Source organism: Elephas maximus, chromosome 13 (genome assembly GCF_024166365.1).
Source record: "Elephas maximus indicus isolate mEleMax1 chromosome 13, mEleMax1 primary haplotype, whole genome shotgun sequence".
Lineage (NCBI taxonomy): Eukaryota > Metazoa > Chordata > Mammalia > Proboscidea > Elephantidae > Elephas > Elephas maximus.
Genome location: NC_064831.1, coordinates 73,953,431 through 73,971,816, shown reverse-complemented (window position 1 = coordinate 73,971,816; position 18,386 = coordinate 73,953,431). Strand labels below are relative to the sequence as shown.

General features: G+C 52.6%; 1 protein-coding gene across 2 annotated transcripts in view; it reads right to left on the bottom strand.

Annotated features, from left to right (window-relative positions):
• Positions 1–262: 262 nt before the first annotated feature.
• AP3B2 (adaptor related protein complex 3 subunit beta 2) overlaps positions 263–18,386 on the bottom strand; it is a 29,127-nt gene continuing 11,003 nt past the window's right edge. The window contains exons 5-26 of one of the 2 annotated variants that reach the window (XM_049852507.1): positions 16,623–16,783; positions 16,286–16,352; positions 16,004–16,186; positions 15,639–15,922; positions 15,275–15,329; positions 14,785–14,856; positions 13,444–13,506; positions 12,973–13,105; positions 12,588–12,697; positions 11,761–11,937; positions 9,471–9,657; positions 7,773–7,891; positions 7,174–7,282; positions 6,647–6,758; positions 6,171–6,354; positions 5,934–5,994; positions 5,294–5,400; positions 4,867–5,095; positions 4,356–4,440; positions 4,036–4,133; positions 790–928; positions 263–682 (exon numbers count right to left, since the gene is read on the bottom strand). In XM_049852507.1, coding sequence (XP_049708464.1) covers positions 532–682; positions 790–928; positions 4,036–4,133; positions 4,356–4,440; positions 4,867–5,095; positions 5,294–5,400; positions 5,934–5,994; positions 6,171–6,354; positions 6,647–6,758; positions 7,174–7,282; positions 7,773–7,891; positions 9,471–9,657; positions 11,761–11,937; positions 12,588–12,697; positions 12,973–13,105; positions 13,444–13,506; positions 14,785–14,856; positions 15,275–15,329; positions 15,639–15,922; positions 16,004–16,186; positions 16,286–16,352; positions 16,623–16,783 — 2,886 coding nt within the window. In that variant the 3' untranslated portion in view covers positions 263–531. Of the gene's footprint in view, positions 683–789; positions 929–4,035; positions 4,134–4,355; positions 4,441–4,866; positions 5,096–5,293; positions 5,401–5,933; positions 5,995–6,170; positions 6,355–6,646; positions 6,759–7,173; positions 7,283–7,772; positions 7,892–9,470; positions 9,658–11,760; positions 11,938–12,587; positions 12,698–12,972; positions 13,106–13,443; positions 13,507–14,784; positions 14,857–15,274; positions 15,330–15,638; positions 15,923–16,003; positions 16,187–16,285; positions 16,353–16,622; positions 16,784–18,386 lie in introns of those variants that run through there. The other variant, XM_049852509.1, reaches the window with a different exon arrangement.

Below are 18,386 nucleotides of genomic sequence, written 5' to 3'. Positions count from 1 at the left end.
AAAAAGCAAGAGGGAGTCCTTCTGGCTTGGCCCCACATCCTTGCTCAGATGTCTCTTCCACAGAGATGCTTGGAGGCTAGGAGTTGGTCACTTCAAGGGGTCCAACCAGTCACCCCTGAGAGTCCATCCCAGCCCCCCCGGAAGGTCAGTAACGTTCGTTCACAGGGGTCAACCTCAGTCACTTTTTACACCTCAACCCCACCCCCAACAACTACCTTAGATGGAACCCAAAGGAAAGAAAGTGGAGCCAGCGTTTAGGGAGAAAACATTTTATTGAGACTCTGCTACATAAACAGCTACAGAAAGCTGGGAGGACTGAGGAGCAGCTGCAATCTCCCTCCGCCCAGGCCATTTAAGAACCCATGGGGAGGGAATGGGGTGTGTAGCCTGGTAAGCCTAGAGGGAGAGGCCCGCCTGGATGCTATCGGGAAAGAGGAGATAGATGGGGGAGAGAGAGAGGGGAGCTGACAATCCAGATATCATGGGGGAGGGGCAGGTGGGGGCCAAAGAGGAGGTCACAGCTTTTAGGAGTCACTGGGTCAGAGCCTGTACCACATCTTTGACCAGCATGGTGCCGATCACCATCTTCTCACTGTTGACAGTCAGCTGTGCAGCCCCAGCTGGCCGGGCATCCAGGGTCAGCAGGACTAGGCTCCCGCTGGTCAACGTCTTCCCTGCAAACCTGAGGTGGGGGTAGAAAAAGGGGCTCAGCCGTAGGGTATAGGGCCCCACCTTCAAACTAGCCCCTCCCAAGAGCCCATCTCTTCCCCTCTACTGGTGGCCTAGTACCTGTACTCATCAGATGTCCCACAAGGGACACGACCCAGGTTGGCAGTGGTAGTCACTTTCTGTACCACAATATGGTCATTCCGACAGGTGTCCGGCAGTGTGAGCTTCTCTGTGATTTCATTCATGCCCGTCAGCTTTCCTGGGGGCAGAGGTCATGATAAGGGCAGAGGCCGAGGTGGGGACTGAGGCTGGCCCCTGGGTCTGCTCCCTGAACACTCTCACCAGATTCTCCTCACACTGGGCTCTCCTCAGGGCAGCTCTGAATCTCCCTCATTGGTCTTGGGGAGGGGGTACTTCCCTTTCAGACCTGGTCCTCCCTCAGGAAGCCTTTGTCACCCTCCCTACCCCATGCCATCAAACCCAGGGCTCTATCCATGTTGTTGATCAAAGATTGATCTGGGCTTCCCCACTGTCAGATATCTGGGGACTCAGTGGCTAGCCAGTTCTTAGAGGTTTCCCACACTCTGGACCCCACACCCTGTGGTCTTTCTTAGGTTTGACCCCCTCCCAGCTGCTAGATATTGAGAGCCCTCACAAAGGTCACTGGTGGATGCTGGACTCCTGGCCAAAGCTCTGGTCCTTGGGGAGACAGGCCAGAGCCCAGTAGTTCCATGAAGCCCCCACAGGAGACTCCCAGCAGCAACTTTGTAAGTCCCCAGGCCCTCATAGCATCCCTGCAACCCTCATTTTACAGGATTGACGCGCCCTCTTCCAACCACAAAGTCTAGGTCATGGGCCTGAGCTCTTTGTCCACCCTCCTGCCCACTCACAGCCTTCTTTTCAGCCTCTCCCCTCCTCCACCGCTTCCCCCATTCCATCCCTCCTTTTGAGAACTGACACATCCCTCCTGTATCTTCTGTACGCTCCATTCCCGACAAGTAACATTTTCTTGCTCCGGTACCTTTAGTCTCTCCATTTTCGAGTCTTTCCATTTCTAAAAAATTCCTCTCCAGAAGTGAGATCCTTCATCACATCAATGCCCTGTCTCTCCTCATTCGTGGTCAAAGTCCTCCAAAGAGCACTCCATTTCCTCAAGCCCTTGCCTCCCTCAGCCCACTGCAACTGGCCTCTGTCCCACCTTGACAAAAGCCTGTTCTCCCTAATGTTGGCAGTGGCTCCCTGTAGGGTGAACCTGAAGGTCTTTGGTCATCCTGGCCTGCAGATCACCCCAAGGCACTCTCTTGTCTTGTCAGCTCTCTTGGTTCTCCTCCTACCCTTCACTTTACTCTTCTTCTTACCCCTCCCCCTCCATTTTCTCCCAGGAATGCAGAATTTCCTCCAGGTTCTGTTCTTAGCCTTCTTATCTTCCCAGCCATCTCTCTCCCAGAGTGATCTCACTCACACTCACAGCTTCAGTTACCACCTCTACACTCATGACTCCAGCCTAGAAGTGTTGCCTGGGCACAAATCCACATTTTCAATCACAAACTAGATACCGCCTCCTCAATTTCCCAACTGCATTTCGAAATCAGCTTATCCAAAACTAATTCTGATCTTCCTTTCTCCCTTGCCCAACCTGTTCTTCTTTATTCTAGGTCAGGGGTTGGCAAATTATAGCCCTCAGGCCAAATCCAGCTACCACCTGTATGGTCCAATGTTTTTTACATTTTTGAAGGACTGAAAAAAATCAAGATACTAGTATTTCATAATATGTAAACATCACATGAAATTCAAATTTCAGAGTCCATAATAAGTTTTATTGGAACAACCTCATTCATTTATATATCCTCTATGGCTGCTTTGGGGCTACAACAGCAGAATTGAGTAGTTGTGACTGACCGTATGGATCTCAAAGCCTAAAATATTTACTTAAAGGCCCATTACAGAAAAATCTTGCTGACCTGTAGTCTAGGTGAAAGGCATCACCATCTTCTCTACCATCTAAGGCAGAAATTCTAGAGTTAACATACCTATCTCTCTCCCCTCCTCTTACGGTAATTTCCCATGGCTTCCCTCTTTTCATGACTGTCAGTCATCTAAGAGGCCTCATGTCTACAGGGGCTCATCACTTCATTCCCTTTGCCATGGCTCGAATCTAGATCCTCACCATCTCATCCGAGCTACTGCAATCCATAACCTAGTGTTACGGATTGAATTGTGTCCCTCCCCCCCCAAAAAATATGTATTGAATTCCTTGCCCTTGTGCCTGTGGATGTGATCTTGTTTGGATTTTCTTTTATGTTAATGAAGTCATACCAGTGTAAGGTGGGCCCTAAACCTAATCACTTCTGAGTTATAAAAACACTAGAATAGACACAGACACACACACACGGGGGAAGATAAGACATCATATGAGGATCATCTATAAGCCAAAGAATGCTAAAGAACCAGGGAATGCCTGGGGCTACTGACAAAGGAAGGAATTGACATGGCTGTGACTCTGATTTGGATTTTTAGCCTCTAGGACTGTAAGAAAAAAAGCTTCTGTTCTTTAAAGCTACCCACTGTGGTAGTTCCGTCACTGCAGTACTAAGTAACCAAGACACCGAGTGGCAGAAATTTAGTCCAAGGTCATACCCCAAGTGAATGGCAGGTTCAGAAGTTAAAGTCAGGACTTATGAAGCCCAATGTTTCTCCCATTTACACTGGGCTGCCTCTTTTTCCTGCTGCAGGCTCTCCCCATTCCAATGCTAGCTCTGGGTGTTGCTGGATTCCTTTTTCTGAAGCAGACATCTGAACCTGCCTCCTAGCCCTCACTCCAAAATCTCCAGTGACTCCTTCACTGCCAAGAAAATGAAGTCTGCAGTCACAGTTCCTCTTTAGGCCTCAGCTTTCTCATCTAAGGAGAAGATTGGACCTAATAACCTGTAGGACCCCCTCCGGCTCTGAAATGCTAGGCTGAAAGCCTTGACCATGGCATTCAAAGCTTCCAGGAACTAGACCAAACATATTATTTTCAGCTTGTCCTCAATACTCCCCTGTGCTAGGGGCTGCTATGCCCCAAATCAAACTGTTCTCCTCCTCTCTTCCTGTAAACTTTCACCAGCGCCACCACGCCTTTGCTTGTGTTGATCCCCGAGCTGGGAGGCTGGCCTAGTCTTTCCTTCCTGCCTGAGTCCCAGCTCTCTCCAAAACCTCACTGAAGCATTCCGGCCTCTGGGAAGTCCTTGCTGGGGCCACAAACCACCAGGCCTCCCTGTGTCTGGAGAAGCTGAAGTACCTCCAGCATAGCTGTGTAGTGGAGCTTAATGAACACCAGTGGGTGGCACTGAGCCTCCCCACTGCTCATCCCCATGGAGCACTCACCCTGTTCCTTCTTGAACTCATTCTCACTCATGAACACAGGCGCCATCAGCTCCCCTACAGGTGGCTGAATGGAGACGTAGAACTGTCGGGTTTGGGTGCTGGCAAAGGCGGAAGAAACAAGGAGAGGAAGTGAAGCCAGCATCTCTCCCCCTACTTCCCACTTTATCTAGACGCAGGAGAAGAGTGAAGGAAGGCCTGGGACTTCCAGGCCCCCCAGATCATGATGTATCCCCCACCTATCACCACCCCCAGCGCTCGTTCATTTTAACTCCGCCTCTTCCCAGCCCACCTCCCACCCTCAGCATGAGTTAGATATATACCACAGCTGGAAGTTGGCTGCCTGTGTTGAGTCACAGAAATTAATGCCCATTACAGCAGTGGTTGATTCTCCAGGTGCCAGGGACTCTGTAGTGGTGGGAGGCAGGGAAAGGGGGCCTCAGCGGGGAGACACCATCACCTGATAGGTCTGGAATTCAGTCTAGCCCCATTCTCCCAATCACCCCTCTATGGAATTCTGGCTTCCTGGTCCCTGGAGGCTGTTCCTAGTTTCCTCCTGAAATATAAACACCCTCCCCCAACCTATACCCTTCCCCCACTCACATCAGTCCTGAAACAACCAAGGTCCACATCTTCTGCCTAAGCACCTTCTGCCCTGATTTGGGATTGCTTGTTTCCTAGTCTGTCTTGTCTACTAGGGCATGGATCATGTTAGATGCCATCTGTTCCCCCCAGTCTGGTCCCTGGCCTGGCACAGGGAGGGCATCAGCACCCACAGAAAAACTGAGTCTGCCCAGAGCCTCCTCTTCCACCCTGTCTAAAGCCCTTCCGAACCAATTTCAGGAAACTCCTGGATGCTGATGCCAGCAGGCAGTTTGGGGGTGCCCACACGCAGGCCCTTGATGGGGTTTTCAGAGCTGTTGGAGAAGTGGATGTGGACAGACACCATGTGGGGGTCCCCAGGGAAGGGCTGGCGGCTGAAGGCATATTCCACAGCCAGTCCCTCGCCAGCCACCCGGTGCAGCAGTTCCTGCCTCCCAACACCTGGCACGGGGCTCAGCAGCTAGAGGGGAGGAGGAGAGAAGTGTGGAAACAGGCAAGAAGGAGAGAGCCTGTCCCAGTCCCCACCTAGAGCCACCCAGCAACTGGAACTCAAAGCTATCCCTTCCATCACAGCCCCCATCCCCACTAAACCCAAACCTTAGCTACAGAACAGACATATGCCCCTGTCCCAGCCCAGTCCCGTCCTCATCCCACTTACCGAGGGCACCAGGGAGGAGTCTGTGAGTGTCAGGCCCTCCAGGTCAGTGGCCAGACTGGTGGATACAATTGTGGGGGGAGACACAGCCTGGACACTGGGAGGGGTGACTGTGGGAGGAGGTGAGGAAGGTTCTAATGAGGAATGGAGTCCCTGGGTGGTACAAACAATGCGCTCAGCTGCTAACCAAAATTTTGCAGGTTTGAGTCTACCAAGAGGTGCCTTGAAAGAAAGGTCTGGCAATCTACTTCTGAAAAATCAGTCATTGTAAACCCTATGGAGCAGAGTTCTCTGATAAATACCGAGTTCCATGAGTCTCAGCTGACTGAACAGCAACTGGTACTGGTTATACCGAGGAATAGGCAAAGTGGAGTTGGCTCGAGTTGAACAGGGAACCCAGACACGAGAAGCTGATAGTTCAGCACCATGGACAGTGCAGCAGCCTGGAGGCTCCCAGCAGCTACTCCTCCTGTCCCCCAACCTCAGAACCAGTGAGGTCACCCTGCCGTCCTCTCAGGCCTGAAGAACTGTTCTGTCTGCTCCTCCCAACACCCAAGGAAACTAATCCAGATCCCCCATGGACCCTCCTCAGTCACTCTCCCCATGGCCTCCTCACCCCACCCCATCTACCACACAGACTCACAGTCCTCTAGATCAAGCAGAGAGATCTCCTTGGCTGCAGGGGCACTTTTGCTGCTTGGAGGCTGAAAGAGAACAATGGGATGGGGTTTGGGAAGGGAGTACCCTTGCCTGTTCTGAGTTGGGTAGATGATACAGTGGTTGTTGGTAGGGGTGATGGTGGGAGGTGTCTCGATCTACCCAGAGGGCAGGGAGGGCCCTGGCCCACGAGCCCACCCCCTCTCTGCCCCAAGGCTCTCACTGTTTTTCTCCTCCAGGAGGTAGATTCCACCTGCTCCTCCTCAGACTCTGATGTCACCTCAGACTCTGAAGAGCTGCTGCTAGAATCGCTGCCCTCATCTGAGGACGAGCCTTCTCTGTGTCCCTCTGCAACCGTTTTCCTCTTTTTCATCTTCTTCCTCTTGCCTTCCTCCTCACTCTGCTCACTAGAGGAGGAAGTGGGGCTCAAGTGACAGCTCTAAACAAGCCTGTGCCAGCTCTATCCCAGGCCCATTTCTTTCTCTACACAGCTCCTGGGGAACGGCAGGCTTGGCTTCAGAGACCTCCTGCAGCCAGCCAAAGCAGCGACCAGTGAGCTGACCCCTGGTTCTGCAAGGACCCCACTGGCTCATAATAAGGCTCAGGGTTCTTGGGAGACTGGCTAAGGCCAGGTGCCAGCTGTTCTTCTCCAGGGAAGACCCCTGAGTCCCACCAGGCGTGTGCCAGCTCCCCTCTTACCTCTCGCTGCTCCTCCCCTTCTCCTCATCCTCATCGTCCGACTCACTGCTGGAATCCCCAGAGCTGCTCTCACTGCTGCTCTTACTGTCTGATTCACTGTCCGACTCGGGGTCTGGGGAGGAAATGGGTCAGGCCTCCCTACCTTGTCTGCAGGTTTCCTCAGGTCCCGAGCAGGTGCTCTGAGTCCCCAGCTTCAGACTCAGCACTAAAGCCTCAAACCCCTCTCACCTGCCCCTACCCCCAGATGTCAGTGGAAACCCACTGGGACACAGACAGAGTCACATGGGTAAGATCTGCACAAACACACACACTTAGTATATGCACTCCCCTCAGATACATGGGCATGTGTGTTCATGCGTGTGTGCACACACGGTCACACAAGCTCCCAAGCGGGTGCATACCCCCTTGAACATTCAACCACATAAGCACATGCACAGACACACACACACACACACACATCTCCAGTACAGTCAACCAGGAACACACACAGCAGGGCACAGAGGCCCCAGCTCTGCCCATCTCCTCACTGCTGTCTGCTGACTCCGTGGGCCCTGACTCCCCTTCGGAGTCTGAATAGAAGGGCTTCTCCTTCTCCTTTCTTTTCTCCCGATTTGAGCACTTGGTCCATTCAGGAACCTGGAGGTGGGGGGTAGGGTGAGAAGGTCATTTCACAATGACTGGAAAAGGGGAAGGCAAGAGCAGAGCCTTCTTCCCCTTCACCCACCTCTTGTTGGGGCCCTACCTGTCCCCCAAAAGGAATAATGGGGGAAGAGCAAAGAGGCTTTGACAACAGAGGGGGAGGGATGCCACTTACAGAGGGGGCAACACCAAACCACAAGGAAGGGCCCAGGACACAGCCCACGAGGGGAAGGGCAGGGAGGCATGCACTGCACACAGAGGGGGCACACAGCACACAGAGGGGGCACACAGCACACAGAGGGGGACCTCAGTGTATTCGCCCAACAGGCCCATGTGGGTCTCAATAAGAGAGAAGTCTTCTTCCTGTGTGTGGGGAGGGTGTCAGGAGAGCTGTGGGGTGTGAGGGCTGTGCTGGCACTGCCAGGGCTCCCTACCACTGCCCACCCCCACTCCACAAGCACGCAGTTCAACCCTCACCCCTGCTGACCTCCACATTGCGCACAGACGGGTCTGGTGCTTCCTCTGGCCAGTCTGGGAGCTCCTGGTAGCCGGTGGCCTTGGCATTAAGCAGGTGGGACAGTGAGCCCAGCTGGAAGTGATCCCGGTCTGAGGACAAGGTTAGAGGTCAGGCCAGTAGTGGCGGTGAGGACATGCCCTGGGAATTGTTTCCTAGGTGGGGCCAGGGGCAATTCTGGTTGAGACTTCCTGGCTGAGTAGGAGAAAGGGATGGATGTGTCCCCTAATGGCTCTTCTACCCTGACTCACCTTCAGGCCCACATGCTGTAAGAAAGGTTGTCAGGCCTGACCACAGCAGGGCCTGAGGAGCGGGGGCAGGTGGGACTGGAGGGGAGGGCAGAGTGACTCTGGGCCCATCTGCTCTGGCTCTCCCTGATAAGCAGGTGGAGCCTGAGTCTGGTCTTCTCTACCTGGGCAGTGGGGACTGCGTGCCACCCTGCAGCCAGATCCAGGGAGGAGGCCTAGAGAGGGAGGTGAGGATGGCAGCTACAACTACCTCAAGGCTGGCCAGGCTGGGTCCAGGGGAACGGGCATGTCTGGGAAGGGGGCAGTAGAATGGAGTAGCAGGATTCAGGGTCAGAGAACTGCCATGTAGTACACAAGACCCATGGCACAGAGACCCATGAGCAGTGACGGTGTCAGGGGAGGGAGAAAAGGACTGTTCTTTTTCCTGGGAGATTTTTCAATCTGCCCCATCCCTTAACATCAACTCCTGATAGTGAGAATGGTTGTACAACTTGAAGAATGTAATCAACGTCACTGAATGATATGTGGAGAAATGAACTGGTATATGTTTTGTTGTGCATATTTTCACCTCAAAAAAAAAAAAAAAAACTCCCTATTCTTGAGGTCCAGGGGAACTAAGCTATGTGGAGGAGATGGCTTTCCTGCATCGGTTCCAGGCTTCAGTTCTTGGAGTTCAGAGAGCCAGCTGGAGGGCCTTCCTCTCTGAGTCCTCTCAGCGCCCTTGTCAGGGGAAAGGAGCCTTTAAGGGCCAAGCAGGAGAGCAGAGGTGAGCAGAGGCTGGGCTAGGGTTTGGGTTGACCTCCAGGGACCCAGCCCATGTAGTGCTGGGAACTGCGTTCTCAGGACTTTTACAAATACACACCTCTCCTCTGTATGTTGTTTCAGTTCCTGCGTTCCTGAGTCCTCAGTATTTAAAAATCTTTATACACATGTTCAGGCCTAGTGTCTGACTGGAGTCCCTGGATGGTGCAAACAGTTAACATGCTTGCTGCTAACTAAAAGACTGGAGGTTTGAGTCCACACTAAGGTGCCTCAGAAGAAAGGCCTGAGAATCTACTTCTGAAAAATCAGCCATTGAAACCCTATGGAGCACAGTTCTGCTCTGCACCTGTGGGACTGCCATGAGTCAGATCTGATTTGATGGCAACACCTGATGGTCAGTGCCTGATCATCGAGGGCATCAAAGAGGGAGCCAGAGAGGAGAGGAGCCAGGAGCCCACTGTGCCCAAGAGGCAGGCTCAGGTGAGATGATGTTCGTGGTACTTGTGGGTGGATAAGAGTGAGCCCTGATTACTGCAGGAGGGGCCAAAGAGGTGGGCCAGAGGGTTGGGCCAGCATTTTCCCAGAAGTCTGGTGCCTGGCTAAGGCCAGGGTCTGCGGCTGGGGGCCTCACAGGAAGGTTACCCTTGATTTCAGCTCCCACCTTTGAAGGATGACTCCAAGACCGGGGCTGGCTTGGGCGCCAGGAAGAGCTTCTTGGCATGGCGGCTGAGGGCTCCACCCTGCTCTGAAGGGACTATGAGCTGCCGGGTGAAGCGAGCTCGGTCACGGATATCATAGTTCTGGTCGTACTTGGCCAGGCTCAGGACATACTGGGTCAGCAGTTTGGTCTGAGGGGACAAGAAGAGGTAAGTCAGGAGTGGTTGGGGGGGGAACAGGAGGGCTCTGACCCAGATCATTTAGCGAACACCCCCAAGCAGGGCTTCTAGACCTCACAGTTTGCAGGCCCTCCTTCCTTGTGACTGGCTGCCTCTACACAGGTTTCCCTCCTCACCCTGCCGTTGCTCCAGACTCCAACACATCTTCTCATCTCTCTGGCCCAGACTCCTGACCCCACTTGGACAACTGCCTTGGGTCAGCAAAAGAGGCTGCCCTCTTGGCCCTGGACTCTGCTCTTCCTCAGGTTTGTGGTCCCTGCTGCTCCAGGCCCTGCTCCTACCCTACCTACCCAGGCTGGGCCAGCCCCTCTACCGTGGGTTGTCATGGTAAGCGAAGGTCTGGAATATTCTGCTAGACCTCACAGTTTTCAGGTCCTATCACCCAGGGAAACCGGATGACAAAAATAGAGAGGGGGAACAGCAGGGACCCCTTAGCAGAGGCTGCCCTCATAGCCAACTGACCACATGATACACTCTGAGCAGCCCAGAGGACTCGGAGCTCATGACCCTCCCTCCTAGAGGGTTCTAATGAGATCAGAGTAAACTGCATTGTACAGGGTTTGCTGAGGTCATGCAGGGTTCACAGTCTTTGGTCACGGCAGCCACATTCCAGGACCCAAAATCTCAATTCCTGCCCTTGGGCTGGCCTAGTCTAACCTGCCAGGCCTTAAACAAAATGACAGTGGTAGCAGGTGTCATTTACTGAGTGCCTTCTAGTGTTGAGCACTGTGCTGGGTGCTTCACACTATCTCATTTAATCCGCATAGCCCTTCTGAGAGTTAGGTATTCCCAGACCAAACTTACTGCGTCAAGTCAATTCCGACTCATAGTAACCCTACAGGACGCAGTAGAACTGCCCTGTGGGGTTTCCAAGGCTGTCATCTTTACGGAAGCAGACTGCCACATCTTTCTCCCACGGAGCTACTGGTGGGTTCGAACTGCCAACCTTTTGGTTAGCAACCATGTGCTTAACCACTGCACCCCCAGGGCTCCTTTGAGGTAGGAATTACACCCCCATTTGACAGAGGAGAGCAGAGTCACTAAGTGACTTGACCAGTTAAGGTGCACTAGGTGCTGCCCCTTCCCCTCACTGCCTACCTGCTGGCATGGGGGTGGCCCCAACCCAAGATGAAGAGAACTATACCCCTGGCAGATACGCAACAACCTCAGGATGTAGCTCTGCTGCAGACCCCGGCCACCTGCCCAGATGCTTTGTGTCAGGGGTTGGCAAACTTTTCCTGTAAAGAGCCAGAGGGTAAATACGGACTATTCACCTCTGCCGTTATAGCACAGGAGCCGCCAAAGACGGTACATAAGTGAATGAGGGTGACTGTGTTCCAATAAAACCACATTTACAAAAAGAGGCAGCAGGTCAGATTTGACCCTTGGGCTGTAGTTTGCCGATCCCTGCCTTGTTTCACTGAGTGGGGCAGTGAGTGTGAGCACTGTTAGGGTGCCTGGTGCCCCCAATACCTTGAAAAGCTCTGCACATTACATTGTTAGGAAAATCTCCTGGGGGCAACTCAGAGGATCATGGACACCCAAGAGCCTTTTAATACGCTGATGTTCCACCTAAGTTCTACCCTTAGCTATGGTTCCTCTCATGCTATCACCTTGGGAATGACAATGGACCACACAAACCCAAACAGAGACTCACCTGCCCTTATCACCAGCACAGACTGGCCAAACATCGCCAAGCCTGGGGAGGAAGCATGGACCACATCTTCCCGATTTCATGTTCTCCCATCAAAGCATGTCACTGCGGGCCCCTCCCAAAGGGGCAGAAAGGAACATTCCCACTGGCAGACTGGAGCTCATGGTTCCACAGGAGAGACTCTTCAGCAGTGGCCATCAGCCCTACCAGGCCCTTGGGTCCCCAGAACAGCTGCAGATACTTAGTAACACTGCTTACCTGGAAGACCAGCCACCCACCCTTGATTGCCCTCTTCAGAAAGAGGTACTCCAGCTGAGGCCTGCCTGGTGAGGGCCCACAGAATACTGCTGAGGCAGAGTTCCTGGGACCAGAGAATTTGGGTGGCATATCTCAAACTTTACCTGCTTAGAGTTGGTCAGATAGAGCTTGGCCGCCAAGTTGATGACCTGCAGTTTGACGATATCCTCCTCTGCTGTGAAGGACTTGGCCATTTTTCTCAGGACGTCAGGTGCAATCCTGGGGACGTGCTCACAGTACTCGCCAATGAGCCACAGGATGCTGGCTCGGGCCATGGGCACCTGTGGGTGTGGGAGTGCGAGGAGAGGACTGGGGGAGATGTGGGAATGGGAGTAGGAACATGGATCACCAGGGAATCAGCCCTCCTATCTGTGCTGGCCCACTGTATTGTGGGGTTCTGTGGAAATGGGAGTGGGGGACAGTGGGAGAGAAATTAAAAGGTGGCCCTCTCCTGGGCAGGACCTCCCCTCTCCCCTGGGGTTTCATTACCCTGAGCAGAGCCTTCAAGCCCCAAAGTTGGCCAGGGTTTAAAAGACTAATTTTCTGGATTCACTGAACCCTCACTGTTTTGCTGCCATGTCATTCTTCCTGAATCTTCTTTGCTGGAATGTTTTAACTCAGCAGTGCAGCAGAAAAACACAGGATTTGTCAATCAGCCACCCCTGGCCAGAGCTTTAAAGAGCAAAAATGGGAGTGGTAGTAAAGGCTGTGGAGCTCATCAAGGGATCACTAAGGGAAGGTGAATTCTGGCAACAAGGCCAAGGTCACACAATCCAGTCTTTCCCCTCCTTCTACCTGAAGACCTTTCCGGACCAATGTGGAAAGTTTGGACGTTGATTTTGATAAGGCTGGAGTATTTAATTACAGGTTGTTAAAGTGATAAGCAGGATGACATTGGCGTGAGGAGGGGAACATGGGGCTGCTCCCTCACCTGGATGTTGTCTGTGAGCTTTGCCAAGTGTTTGATGATCTCCCCGTGCTGTGCTGGCTGCATCTGCAGCAGCTTCTTAATGACGACCACTGACTCTGCAACCACGAGCTCTGTGGAATGGGAATGAGTATGTGGACCTCTGGGCAACAGGTGGCCATACACAGGCAGAGCGACACACCTGCAATACCCCAGACCCTCCTCAGATCCCTGTACTTCTTTAGTGGCCCTCAAAGGGGCAGAAACACCTGGATACTAATCAAGACAGACAGGCTGATGGACACACATTGTGCTTAGACAGATAGGTGGGTACCCACTGGCCATCAGAGTCAGACATGCAGACAGACACCCACTGACCATAAGGCTGGACACTTAGACAAACACTGACCATCACGGTTGGATAGCAGCTGCACCAGCCCATTGAGACAGGTGTCACGAACTCGGCCTATGTTAGTTGCACAGCGCCCAATGGCCTGGATTGTGGCTGCCACAAAGTCTTTGTCCATGCTGCGAATGTACGTCTGTGGGACACACAACAGAGAGTGACCCCCAGGCAGCCAGTGACTCCACAGGCTAGAGGGTAACCTTCAGGCAGGTTGTGACTCCTTACTCAAAGACTCATCATGCCAGAGACTAAACCCTGGGAAGGAAGTAGAAACTACCTTGCCCAGTCCCCCTGCAAGTGATTTCCCAGCCCAAAGCCACCAGAAGGCATTGGAAGAGTGACCTAAGATAACATGATCTCCAGTTTCGGACTCTCACGATCAGGTCTGACCACCAGGGCGATTCTCACTAGAACAAGGATCTGAATGGCACCTCTCCTGGGCTTCTCTGGCTGGGAGCTGCCCTTGGTCTGTACCTGGAATTCCCGTAGGACAGTAGGGATGTTGGTCTCATTGGCCAGGTTGGTGAGCACTTCCAGCTGTGGGGAGGGGTGGAGAAGATAGAAAATGGGCAAGGTAGTTAGTGGGCTTCCTGTGCTTTCATAACCTTTCAGACCAAAACACACTTCACAGACCAGAAAACAATCCTCAGGACAGCTGCATCATCCTTGGACTGACGAGGGAGCTGACAGATCATGAAGTTTGTCCAAAATGTAGGAGTTTGCCTCTTAACGGATTCCCTGACAGAGCATGCTTACAACATGACCACATCACTTCCCATTCCCATTAAAAACTTAATGCTTCCTATTGCTTTTAGGATAAAGACTAAAATCCTTACCGCAGTCTGTAAGTTCCTGAATGGCCTGAATGCTGTCTGCCTCTTCAGCTTCATCTCCCACCACTCTCCTCCTTGCCCTCTATGCCCCAGGGCCTTTGCATATGCTGTTCTCTCTGTGTGGAGCAGTCCTTTCCACTCCTATCTGTATTTACCTAGATAATTCACATTCATTTCTCAGGCCCCAGCTCAAGTTTTCCTTGGGGAAAACTTCCCTGACACCCCACCCCTAGACTAGATCATGTTCCCCTATTTGATGCTTATATGGCTTTCTGTACTTTTTCCCTACCATATTACACAAATGGAATTTTACTTTCATTTTGTGATTAGCTGCTTAATGTTTCTTCCTTCCCCCAACTAGATCATAAGCTCCACAAGAACAGGGTCCCTGGTTATTTTTGCTCTCTCTGTCTTCTCCCCCTGAATCTAGCAAAGTGAGGATACACAGTAGGTGCTCAGAAAGGGTTAAGAGAACAAACTGTTGCTGAACAAAGACCACTCAGGAATGTGGAGGTGGAGCAGGGGTGGAGTGGAGGTAAGGGCTCCTGCCACTCTTTCTGTGGGTGTATGTTTGCACAAAAGCTTGAGGGGCATGGGGTGGTAGCACTGGGTGGGAGGCAGAAGACTGCAGTGAGAAAAGCATAAGCTTTGGAGTCAGCAGGGTTGGCTACCTTACCCCCGTGTCTACATTTTCATAAAATGGAGGTAGTGTACATTTCATGGGGTTATTAAGAAAATCAAGTGAACTCATATGTGAAGAGTGGCAGGTGTACAACAGGTACCAGGCAGAGGGCAATTCCTTTCCCCATCTCCCCAATTCTCATTAGCTTGCTTGCTTGAACAAACAGATCTGGCTGAGGCAGCCATGGGCTCAGTGCCCCCGGAAATAGGCACCACGTGTGGCCACTGTGAATTATGAAAATGGGCATGTGGGGGTGAAGAAGGGCCAGAAAAGCCTCACATACGTTTGTCCATTACTCACCTTCAGGATCTTGATCTGGGTGGGGTCAGTGGACCTGATGTAGAAGCTCTTCAGGTAGGGCTCAAACATACCCTGGCACAAAAGAGACAGACCCCAGAACTCAACAGCAGCCCCAGGCCTGCCCTTCTTCCAGAAGGCCCACCTCTCCTGACCCAGGGCCCATCCTTTCCTGACCCAGAGCCCATCCTTTCCTGACCCAGAGCCCACAATCCTTCCTGCCTCATCACTGTCCTCCACTCCTCAACTCTTCCCTCTCAGATCTGACCAGGTCTCCCTTCACTGAGCTTTCCCCTCTCAGCAGCCCTTCAGGATCCAGGCCTTCCTCCTCGGCTTGCATTTAGGGTCTCCTCTTCCTCAGGCTCTGGCCTGGTCCCACGCAGCCTGGCATTCCACCGTCTCTGTTTTCCCCAGGTCCCACCCCCCACAGCGCCCTGGCGCCCCCAGCAGCCGCCCCTCAGAGGGTGAGAACAGGCCTTGGTCGCGTGCTCACCCGGCGCTTGATGGACATAGTGGCCACATTCTGGAGCACCACATACTGCACCTCACTGAGAAGAGACGAAGAGAGGGGTCAGAGGTCACTGGTGCTCCCCCCTGGGGCAAGGGGCAGTGGGTGGGGATAAGAAAGGTGGGCCGAATAGCAGGGAGAGTAGGAGCAGGAATCCTGGTCCAGGAGGAGGAGGGCCAGACTGGAGCCAGTGCAGGAGCAGGTGGAGTAGGTACGGGGCAGTGGGTCGTGATGGGCTAGATCTGGCCTGAGTCACCTAGGAGGGCCTGGGGGCGGGGCCGTGCCGGGGGGCGGGCCGGGCCAGGGGTGTGGGCGGGCCATATCCGTGCCGGGGCGAGGAGGTGCGCACCTGTGGCTGCGCAGCAGGCGCACGAGCGCTTTGGCGATGACGCCCACCTCAGCCTTGGGCGCCAGGTGGAAGTAAAGCTGCGCCACCGCCATGACCACGGCAGCGCTGCGGCTCTGCAGCAGAGGCTTTGTGTTGCGCAGCAGCAGCCGGTGGTCCGGGTCCATGACGTAGGGCTTTCGGGCGGGCAGCGCAGTGGCAGCAGCCTCCTCTGGCCCTGGGCCCTTGACCTCGTCCTCCTCCGAGCCGTAGAAGGCTTTCTCGGGGTTCTCCTCTAGCAGGGACTCCTGGAGGGACAGACAGACAGGCCAGCCAGTGGGAGCCTCCCCTGGACAACGGTCCCGCTCACCCCGCCTGGGTCCACTCACGTTCTGGTTGGGGCTCAGGAACTGCGTGCGTGCATAGCGGGTAAGCATGCTGATGATGACCACCTGGCCCCATTCCTCCACGTCGATGAGCAGGTTACAAAGTTTCCGGTAGTTCTTGTGAATCAAGTCGATGCGCTCCGGGCACACCTCCTCAAAGGCCATCACCACGCTGCCAGCCACCAGCTGGGGGACGGGCAGAAGCAAGAGGGTGAACGGGAGAGGCAGATGGGCCCCTGACCCGTACCTTCCCTTCTTCCATCCCTGTGTGCCCAAAATACGCACCGTGGTTTTGTCGGCCAGAAGCTTCTCAATGACCTCTATCAGCTGGTCCTTCTGGTCAGAGTCCAGACTTAGGGAGAAATTGTCAAGGAGAATTTGTACCCCCACTGCCAGCCTTTCCAATACCTGCCCAAGCCTCCTGCACCCCAGCCCCTGATTATTCATAAAGAGGTGGGACCCCCATCTCCATTGTCCTCCATCTGGGTCACCTCTCCAAACTGCCTTAAATCACCTGAAGGGTAAAAAGAGGGGCTGTCTGCGGGACTTCAGGTGAGGCCAGGAGTGGGATGGGGGCTTGAAAACCAATCCCCAGGAATGAACGGCAGGGGCTGTGGCATACCTGTAGAGTTTAGGGATTGCATGGGCAGCTGTTTTCCGCACGTAGGGTGACATGTCCGAGGCAGCTTCCTTGATGGCCAGCATCATGATGGGTACTATGATGGGCACACGGATGCTAGAGAGGACACGGAGGGCACTGGCCCGTATCAGCTGATTGGGATCCTAAGGGCAGAGGTGGGCACAGCAGTGAAGAGGCACCAAGTGCCCTGTTGGGGTGAGGGTACACCCTCTGCAAGTCACTGTCCCCAATTACCACCAGTTCTTGTTTCCCTGCCTCCTGACCTGAGCCTGGTTGTTGTGCCATGTGAGGTACCTGGGGGCACTGCTTGGAATACTGACTCTTGGCCCTGGCTTCAGAAATCTGATACCCAAACAGGTATGGAAATAGGCAGCTTCACCTTCAGAAAGAGTGAAAAATTTTCAGAACACCTAATGTTTCCGAATGAGCCAACCTGATTTACGAGTGGGGGCCCCTTTATTTACGCCTGAGTTGATCGCCAGCAAATGGAAGCTGGTCTCCCTTCCAAATAATTCGTTCTTACATTCCTGCCTCCCAGCAGCCTCTCAAACACTGCTCTTTACCTTGCAGAGCTCAAAGCAGCATATGTAGACCTCTCCTTTTTGCTCCTATTATATACTCTACACACCTGATAAGAGCATTAGCCACACTGTACTGAAATCATGGGGCTTTAGGCTATCTTCCCATTATCTTCAGCAGCAGCAGATGTAAATTACTGTTAATCTTGGAGAATTATGGGCCATAGGAGAGGTGCTGTAACACTAAAGAAGGATAGATGTTACCCTGATTTTCTAAAACGGAAAAAGAGAAGAGTCACAAAATCACAGGTGAATTTAGTGGTAATCCCTGGCACAATTCTAGAACTGACTTTTTATTTTTAAGATGGTTTAGAAATAGGTATTTGAGAAGCAGGAGTCTATATTTTCTTAGAAATAAATCATATTAAGGCAGCTGCTAATGCCTGCTTTTTTTTTTTTAGCGTTTTATTTGGAAATGATCATACAGTCACAGGAAGTTGCAAAAAATGTTTTGCTTTTTGCAAGTGTTACTAGACTGGTAGATGTTAGGTTAGTACAATGGATTTGGATTTCAGAAAGGCTTTTCTCAGTCTCTCATATCATTTCCTGTACTGTCATTTTTTTTTTCTCCTGTATTGCCACTTTTGATGCCAGCCTTTTGTTTCACCTACTATGTAGGCATTTTCGGAGCAGAATTCATGTCTTTTATTTCTGTAACACCCAAACAGCCCTTTTCACATGAAAGGTGATTTTTTTTTTTTTATTTTGCTATTGACCAAGCCCCTTCCTGACAGTGTGGGAAAATGCCAGCCAATTGTACAGTTAGGAAAATCCACAGCTTGGTAAAACATTGTACTTGGGGGAGGCTTATGAAGAGATCGGTCTCAACCTAGAAACTGAAGTGGGTTGCCCTGGTCTGAATAGCTTATCAACATCTTGGAAGATGACACAGAATCAGGAGGGACAAAATTAAGATTCAGAATCACCCTGGACTTAGGCCCTGTGGGAAGCCAATAAAATGAAATATAATAAGGTTTCATAGGTGGCTGAAAGGATCAATTACACAAGGATAGGATATTTGGAAGCCTAGGTTATCCTCTTAGCAACAGGAGGCTTGTCCAAATGGAGCCAACCACATGGGTGTGCTGCTAAGAAAGCAAGCATGGCCTTGAAGAAAGAACCCTAGATGGAAACAGCTGGTTCCAATGTGCAGGAAAGGCCAAACAAC